This window comes from Bubalus kerabau, chromosome 13 (assembly GCF_029407905.1).
Source record: "Bubalus kerabau isolate K-KA32 ecotype Philippines breed swamp buffalo chromosome 13, PCC_UOA_SB_1v2, whole genome shotgun sequence".
NCBI lineage: Eukaryota > Metazoa > Chordata > Mammalia > Artiodactyla > Bovidae > Bubalus > Bubalus kerabau.
Genome location: NC_073636.1, coordinates 18,090,433 through 18,099,850, shown reverse-complemented (window position 1 = coordinate 18,099,850; position 9,418 = coordinate 18,090,433). Strand labels below are relative to the sequence as shown.

At 39.6% G+C, this 9,418-nt stretch overlaps 1 protein-coding gene across 6 annotated transcripts in view; it reads left to right on the top strand.

The window, feature by feature from the left end:
* Positions 1-1,934: 1,934 nt before the first annotated feature.
* Positions 1,935-9,418, top strand: part of ACBD5 (acyl-CoA binding domain containing 5) — a 31,493-nt gene continuing 24,009 nt past the window's right edge. Inside the window, exons 1-5 of one of the 6 annotated variants that reach the window (XM_055543624.1) lie at positions 2,063-2,176; positions 2,732-2,935; positions 3,338-3,506; positions 7,236-7,356; positions 8,800-8,872. In XM_055543624.1, coding sequence (XP_055399599.1) covers positions 3,431-3,506; positions 7,236-7,356; positions 8,800-8,872 — 270 coding nt within the window. In that variant the 5' untranslated portion in view covers positions 2,063-2,176; positions 2,732-2,935; positions 3,338-3,430. The other 5 variants (XM_055543623.1, XM_055543625.1, XM_055543626.1 and 2 more) reach the window with 5 other exon arrangements.

Here is a 9,418-nt window from a genome sequence, read left to right as displayed (position 1 = left end):
AACCTTTAAATGTACTATTTTACCTTACTTATGGTCATGTATAAGAAGTGGGCCCAGTCTTAATTAAATATTAATTAAATATCAGTAGAAAGACATGATCTAGAATGCTTTATTTACTGAAGTAATCATTTTTTTGAAGTAATCATTTTATAACATACAAATATCAAATCATTATGCTGTACACCTGGAACTAATAGATTGTTGTATATCAGTATATCTCAAAAAAAAGAATGCTTCATATTAGTCACTATACTGAAAGTACTAAAAGGCATTAGTGTTCCATGAAATACATTTTAGGTAGAATTACAGGATTATATAGGGGTTCCACAGTGGCTCAGTGGTAAAGAATCCGCCTGCAATGCAGGAGATGCGCCACTGGTTTGATCCCTGGGTTGGTAAGATCCCCTGGAGGACGGCATGGCAACCCACTTCAGTATTCTTGCCTGGAGTATCCCACGGACAGAGGAGCCTGGCTGGCTACAGTCCGTAGGGGTGCAGAGTTCAACATGACTGAATTGACTAAGCACACATGGGTAGATATATAACTAGAAGGTGCTTTAGAAACTGATTTAATTTATCACACTCATCATTACATTTCGGTAGGAAGTACCAAATCTAAACCAGAACAGCTACATAAATGAGCTACTTTTTAAACACCTTTAACTGAATAACCTCAATTTCTTTTCTCTATGCTATTCTCCATGACTGAAAATCCATAGTACCAGAAAATGGATATACAAGAGAAGTGACTGGCAGAAAAATTCTTACTCATCATTACCTAATGACCAACTTATTACATAAACCTTACAGCTTATTATAGAAACCTTAATGAACAGTTGCCAAAATGAAGTCTTAGATGTGAAATAAATACCCACGTCCTTTCCCAAGTATGCACAACTGATTGAAAGTGGAAAGGCTATAAAATAAAAGAGCAAGCAGAGTAGAGGAAGCAGTAGATATTAAACACAGAAAATTTTCCTTGTTTTAATAAGTTAGAAAACTTGTTAGCCTCTTACACTTTAGTGTTCTAGAAAAAGTTTAAGATGTAAAGCAGGAGTTTTGGGGATTGATTGACTCCTGGCTTCGCTCCTGTTGTCATTAAGTGGTGTCCGACTCTTTTGTAACCCTATGGCCTGTGCCCGCTAGGCTCCTCTGTCCATGGGATTTCCCAGGCAGGAATACTGGAGTTGTTATTCCTTTCTCTAGGGGATCTTCCCCACCCAGGGATCGAATCCATGTCTCCTGCACTGGCAAGCCGATTATTTACCACCGAGCCACCAGTCTCCTGTACTCACTGGCTACTTGTTCTTGGGCAAATCCTTTAATGTTTCGATTTCCTCATTGGTTAACACTCTACAGCGTTTCTGGAAAATGTTATACGCTTGGCAAGTATTATCAGACACTGAGTAAGCCGCAGTCTTTATTACCTAGACGGTAACACAACAGCAACGACCTCAACGTTTACTAAACATCAGTTCAGTTCAGTTGCTCAGTCGTGTCCGACTCTTTGCGACCCCATGGACTGCAGAACGCCAGGCCTCCCTGTCCATCACCAACTCCCCGAGCTTGCTCAGACTCATGTCCATCTAGTCGGTGATGCCATCCAGCCATCTCACCCTCTGCCATCCCCTTCTCCTCCCGCCTTCAATTAGTAAATATCAGGAGCAAGCAATGAGACCCCAGTTCTTCGAATCAAGTCCAGTCCCACCGGGATTCCTCCGAAAGACACCACAGAGGGTCGATTCCCTTCGGATGGAAGCGGATGTGGTGTTTCTGGAAGGAACATAGGAAGGCGGGATTTCCGGCCCAACGGCTTCAGGGTCTACAGGACCGAGAAACCGAACCGGAACCGGTGGGAGAACTCCCGCCGTTGGGAGGGAGGTGTCCGGAAGCGCCGGGAGAGGGGACTACATTTCCCACAAGCCCGCGGGGGTGGGCGGGGGGACGGCAAGGGGCGGGCATCGGGGACCTTAACGGACAGGCCTTGCCCCCGCAGAATCAAGGTAAAGGCTGGCACTGCGGCTCCAGGGGAAGAGTAGATTTGGAATAGTCACCCTCCTAACCCATCCCGAACTGACAGAGGGACCTTGGCGACTTTGGGGTTTCCGGGCCGCCGGACTCCATCCCCCAGAACCCAAAGCAGCGCCTCCACTGTGGGCCTGGGGCCGCTTCCTAGGTGCCTGACGATACGGTTCGATGCGCTAGGAAGGCGAAGGCCCGGGGTCTACCCCTTTCTAGGGCTGTCGCGCCCTGTAGTGGGTCCTCGTTCGCCCCTGACCCACGCCCTGTCTCCGGTTAGCGCGGGCTGGAGCGGCACCGTGCCCGGCTCCTTGGGGCTCGAAGTCGAGGGTGGGATGCCGGGGAAGGTGTTCTTCCTCCCCCCTCCCCGTCTAAGTAGCGGGCGACCTCTCCCTCTCCTTTGGTTGTTGCTCGGATGTCCTTCTGTCGGGGCGGCTAAAGCTGTCGAAGGCCTGCGAGCCAAGCACTACTAAGCACCTTCACCCAACATCCCTAAATCCTTTCCTCTACCGGTGTTAGGAAGATTGCCATCGGGAGAGGCGAAGTGACTTGCCCCTAGGTCGGTCACAGAACTTTAAATGGCAGAACTTAAGGTTCGCACCAAGCCTCTCTGGATCTAAAGCACTTAGCTTAAGCCCCATCACCTTTCTCCAAACCTTAACCTAAGACGCTGGGGACCACAGTCATTTTTTTTTTTTTTTTGGTCCCGCAGCTCACCCCCCCTCCAACCCCCCACCCCACGCGCTGCACCCCGTGGCGGTCGCGCTGGCAAGGACACTTCGCTCAGGCCTGTTCAAACAGCGATCCCAGGGCCCTCCAGCGATCCAGTTTCCCTGCTCTCCTTTTCTGCCTCCTCCGGCCCAACTCCTCTGGGGAGGGACAGACAGCGCGCGTCACCGCCGAAGCCGCCGGGCGGGTGGGTGGAGTTTACTGCGCGGCGGCAACAGAGTGGGGCCCCCACCCCCAAAGCTCTGGGGCGGGGCTGCTTGGAGGTCGCGGACGGACTGACGGACCTCGCCGGGATGGGGGGTGTGGCTGCTCCGCCAGGGTCCTGTGGGTGGGACGGCTGCACCGCGACCACCGGTGCCCTGGGCCCCTCCGCCTTCTGCTAGATATGCTCTTCCTCTCGGTGAGTTATTTTTCCGTCCGGGGGGCCCGGCCTCCCCAGCGTAGGTCACGCCCCGGGGAGGAGGAAGGAGCCGGGCCATCTCGGACGGTGTGGCCTGGAGAGGGCAGGGCCACGGGGAGCTGACCAGATGCGCTTTGGAGTCCTCCTCCCTTCGGGAATGTTGATCCGCGGCTGCGCTCCATGTTTCAGTTTCATGCAGGCTCCTGGGAAAGCTGGTGCTGCTGCTGCTGCCTGATTCCAGGCGACAGACCTTGGGACCGCGGCCGGCGCTGGCGGCTGGAGATGGCGGACACGAGATCCGTTCACGAAACCCGGTTTGAGGCGGCTGTGAAGGTGATACAGAGCTTGCCGAAAAATGGTACGTCCACTTGGGCCCCGCTGAAGAAGCCGCCTGCAGAGGCCCGAGGCCCCAGTTTTCTGAATATCACCTCCTTGAACCTTCTTTCTGCTTCTGGTCTTGCTTATTTAACCTACTTATTTTCTTCCTTGATTTCTGCATGCTGTTGAAGGGAGGTTATCAGATGTGAATTAACTGCCTGCTGATCTTTCAAGCCTGAAACAGATACAGTATCCAGATCTTAAGTAGTTTGTATTGTTGAAAAATCTCGTCACTTAATGACTGCGGGTTTGGGTATGGTAAAATAAAATCTAGGATAGAGATGCCCGGGGTCGCATACTCATAAAGTCTACTTTCTGAAAACTTTTCATATGAAGGAAAAGAAAGGAAAAGAACCACTGTATTCGCATGTAAAACGATTTCTCTTATTTAAAAAGTGGGTAAATATATACTGCTTAAAAAAAAAAACTGTTTTCGTTGTACTAGTGTTCTCTCTTTTGCACTCATTTGGAGTCTGGCCACTTAGCTGAAAAGTCATTGGAGTTGTTCTTTGATATTTGGCCTGTTATTTTTCTGACTTTTGTCAAGATTTTTCTCTATGTGGTTTGATTATGACCTGTCTTGGTATGGTTTTCTTCCTGTTTATGCTGTTCAGGATTTTGCAGAGCTTTTTGAACTTGTAATTGTATGTCTTTGACAAATGTTGGGAAGTTTAAGGCCATTATTCAGATTTTTTTTTTTTTTTTCCTGTGGAAAGGCTTGAAGAGGGGGACTTTGACTTTTCACTTATCTTTCTGCATTATATGAATTATCTTTCACAGTAAACTTATATTTTTAAAATGATGCTTTTAAGTGCTATCATTGTGTCAGAATGTAAAACTAACCGAATACAACACTAATGCATTACGACAGTATTTAATGTCATGGTCACTATTTTCATGATCATTGGGCTAAGTAATCCATTGGGCTAAGTTCAGTAAATCATTGGGCTAAGTTCAGTACTGTTAACAAACATTCATTAAGTGCAGATACAAAAGGTTTTGAAAACAACTATACATAAAATAACTTTGCTTTCCTAATCTTCAAACATCATATCGGAGGACACATGAGGGATTGAAAGAGAAGAGTGAATGAACAAAATGTAAAGAAATAACAGGAACTTAGGTATTGATTTTTAAAACGTCTGATTGAGAGTTTATAGGAAGGCATGATGCTAAGAGTTTTGTTTAAATGGTACCTTCATCTTTATTTCTAAAACACGTGTTTTTATACTTCTTGAGATTTGATAGGATAGACTTGGTGATAGTTTGCTATCTTTACTAGGATCATGTATTGCTTATTAGGAAATCCATGTAAGTATAAATACAGTTTGTATTATATAACGTTTAAGAAGATATTGCAAAGTCAAGAACTTCTGCCAAATGGCAACAGAGTTAGGCAATGTTCAGTACTGTACTATTGTTCCCTGAAATGAAATTGATAATGATTGAAGCAGAACTGTTGTTATAATGAATCACTAATTATTTTTATAGTAAAACTTTTAAGTTGTGTCATCTGTCCTGGATTATTTTGCAAATAAACTTACAGTCTTTTGTTTCTTGTTGCTTAGTCTTTATTATGGTATAAAGTTATGAAGAATCCTGTAGCATCTTGTTTGGTATACTCTTGGCCTTTAGAAATTTGTTTTCTTATATAGTATTTTAAACACATATATATCAAATATATTATGCATGAGCACCTTGAGGACAGAGATTATACTTTATCCAGTGTCTTATACACAGGATACATTCAGTATATGTTATTAGTTTTTGTTGTAACCTAATGTATATGTTAGTCACCTTAACCAATAAACTTTTAAATCTCAGTTGATTGACTTACTAAAGATATTATGAGATGAAGCTTTTGATGTTTTATATTTGGGTTTGTGTTAGTGAAATAGGTAACCATTTTAAACTATAGTTTCTCCATTTTTCCCCCTCTGCAATGTAAAAACTGTATCACTGAAACACTCTATCTAATGGATATTCTTAAATGAGCATGTAGTGTGTACTTAGTTATTATTGTAATTTTGGAATTAATTATGTATTCCTGGCCAAATCTGAACCATCAGCTCTCAGCTTGTCTGTTTTGTAATTTTCAATTACAATTCAATTACAATGTGTATGAACTGTTAGCTTTCGATAACTACATGTTATCAGCTTATTAAGCAATCTATGAAGTTTTAAAAATATTTTTAGTTTTAATTTTTATTATAAATTTTGGAATAAAAGTAATATACACTAAATGTAAATTTTGAAAAAATAAAAATGAGCAAAAAGAAACTAGAAGTAATCTATATGCCTATGATCTAGCTATATCCTCTTTTAACATTTTGATGTGTTTCCTTCTACTCTGCTTTTTAAGTATGTAAGTATTTATTTTGCAGAAATGGATTGTGCTGGTTATGCTGTTTTAAACTGCTGTTTTGTTCTCATTTCATAGTAGATCATGAAGCATTTTTCATGCTATTTTTAATATTTTTCTACAGTAAATTTTTAAATGATTTCTACTTGTTTTTATTTTCTGTATTTTAAATTTTATTACAAAATAACACATACTTTGTAGTATAAAAATAGTGTAAGTGAAAGTTGCCTCATTCCCCTTTTCTAAGTCCCAGAAATATTCAGTAAGAATAATTTGATATGTATATATCTAGATCCCACATTCATGAATACAAGCTGGCTCTTACACACACGTACAACTAATACATTTGCATATGTATTTATTTTTTGAAGATGGAATAAGACAATAAAATTGTCTACAACCTTTCCACTTATGACATGAACGTAATTCCATATTAGTACACAAAAGACAGCAACATTTTTAAGGGCAGTAGTTATAAATAATCCTGTCATATATGTGTATCAAAATTATTTAGCTTGTTATTATAAAACATTTATATTCTAGTTTTTTTCTGTTGTTAAATAGTATTGCAACTTATAGCATTAATTAAAACAATTTGAAATTTTTAAATATAAAAATGTTTCCTGATATGCTAGAAACATGTATGAAGACTGATCCTTAAAAAACTGATGTGTCTAAAAACTATGGAGGTCGGAAATGAGATATGTATTTCATATTGGATTAATTCTTTTTCTACCACAGTACATGCTGGTTGGCTGTAGCCCAACTTTGTAATCCATCGAGAAATCAGAAATCAAAAGAAGTTGAATTTCTTGCTGTTGCAATTTGAGTTAGCAGAGTATATATTTCACTTTTTCATTTATTCTAGTCAGTGTGATTTGTCACAATTTTTGGATAAAAATACCTTAATTGTAGTTGTATGATACAGTTTTTCTATATTTTGGTTTTTTAAGTGACATTTACCAATTATTTTGGTTACACTTATAGCATATTTGTTCCTTTATTCTTTTATTTATTGAATTGTTGGACAATGTTATGAAAGTGTAAAATCTCAGAGTTTTTTGATTTGGCCCACGCTATGTGTTATGTGGGATCTTAGTTCCCCAACCAGGGATCAAACCTGTGTCCCCTGAATTGCATTCTAACTACTGGGTAGCCAGGGAATTTTATTTTTAAATCAAAGGAATAAAGAAACTGAGCCATAACTTTTGTTGCTGTAAAATAGGAATAGTTTGGACTATTAATGAAGTATTAAAAAATCACTATTAGTATAGCTTAGCTAATTTATTGCATTAAATGATCAATTGTATTCTCCAAGTGATCTTACTTAATGTATGTTTTCAATAGGTTCATTCCAGCCAACAAATGAAATGATGCTCAAGTTCTATAGCTTCTATAAGCAGGCAACTGAAGGACCTTGCAAACTGTCAAAGCCTGGCTTCTGGGATCCTGTTGGAAGATATAAATGGTAATTTTATGAAGAAAGCTATGAAAGAATTTTTAAGTTTAATAACATAATTGTCATATGACTGTTATTTATGTGGTTATGTATTATTCTGTGCATAAAGTTTTCCAAGTGTTGGATCCATTTTTATCTTCCATGTGCTCCAACACAATTTCACACAAATAGGAAGGTCTTGGGGAAGAGAGAAAAACAATAAAACCACAAGAGGTGGGTGTAGCAAAGATAAAAAGCATTTTCAGTTAGTCTTTTCCTTTATGGAATTTTTTTTAATTTTTATTATGCCAAGAATGTCTCACAAACTGCATTAAAAAAAAACAAACTCTCCTGCTTCTTTTACCTGCCAAGAAAAAGACTGACTTTGGCTTGTCAGGTGACATGGTTTGCTTCGAGCCTTAAGATAATAAGTAACTAGGAGCATGACTCAGGTTCTGGCTTACTTTTTATCTCAGCTATCACTCCTGTCCCACCGTACTTGAATAGAAATTTGATTTTTAATATTTTTAACAGAATCACAAAATACCTCTGCCATGTTTCCAACAGACCAACATTTGACGTTCTTAAACAAAATATCATGACCATACATCATGTAAGTCAGGAATAGAGTATGCTAACTGGCAGAGTAAGTCTTAAGAGCCATATGTTTTGATGGCTAAGTTCACCCTGTACTGAAAGTCCTTAAACTCCTTTGAGGATTTCTTAGTTCTGTACTTTCCTCTAAGATCTTTTTGAAAAGTCCTAAGATACTAGCTTAATGGTAACAGCAATATGGTTTTTAAACCGTTTGAGGAAAATTTATTTATTAATGATTTTCCTCAGAATTGACCTTTGGTGGAGTTAAACTGCTTCTGGAAAATACCTCTAAAAAGAGAGGTTTTCATTTTAGGCAAAAATTTCAAAGGCTCTTCTCATCATCTAAATTTTTCTTGTCTCTCACATTTTCATTTTTTTTTTAGAAGAAAACTTTTCCATTTTTCAAGTGTCTTAAGTTAGACTCTTATTTAAATTAACCAAAACTTCTGTTCATTTGAAACATGACTGTGACAATGCTTGTAAAATTTTCTCAAAATGTTCATTTTTGTCAGTGTTCTTTATAATGATAAAGACTTTAAAGAGTTTTTAGCAAATAATCATGAACAGTGTATAGTGTCTGTGGCCTGTAGTCTGTATAATGTGGTCTCTGTAATCTATGATATATATATTTATATATATTTTATATTTATTAATAAAGTTTTAGATACTAGTCAATTTTCCATTTTGCTCAGTGATATTTTTCTTCAAGTTTGGTGCATTTAAAGAGATCCTTTGGAAACATGTTAATGTTTACATTAATAGCTTTAAGTAAAGCCTATTTTAAATTAATGACCCTATAGCAGTAACTGTAAATTGTATTCTAAGCAATTGAAATCAGGTGTCTTTCTGTTGTTATTTGGGTATCTTCATTTCTAGGGATGCGTGGAGTTCTTTGGGTGATATGACCAAAGAGGAAGCCATGATTGCTTATGTTGAAGAAATGAAAAAGGTAGGGAAAATAATTCAAAATAGAAAATAAAACTTTTCAGGACCGCCTTAATTTTTATATCAGTCTAATTAACTGCTTTGTTTTAAGAAACAAGGAGATTGTATTACATTAGAATATAGAATCTAGATTATTGACTTTGCTGCTGCTAAGTCACTTCAGTCGTGTCCAACTCTGTGCGACCCCAGAGACGGCAGCCCAACAGGCTCCCCCGTCCCTGGGATTCTCCAGGCAAGAATACTGGAGTGGGTTGCCATTTCCTTCTCCAATGCTTGAAAGTGAAAAGTGAAAATGAAGTCACTCAGTCGTGTCTGACTCCTAGCGACCCCATGGACTGCAGCCCACCAGGCCCCTCCATCCATGGGATTTTCCAGGCAAGAGTACTGGAGTGGGGTGCCATTGCCTTCTCCGAGATTATTGACTTTATCAGGGCTTTATCTGTATCAAAGTTCATCTTAAGGTGCAGTTTTTTCTTGAAGATAGATCACATCGTGACATGGTATTTTGTTTTCTTTTTTCATCTTTCCTATCTTTCTCTATAGTTGACTT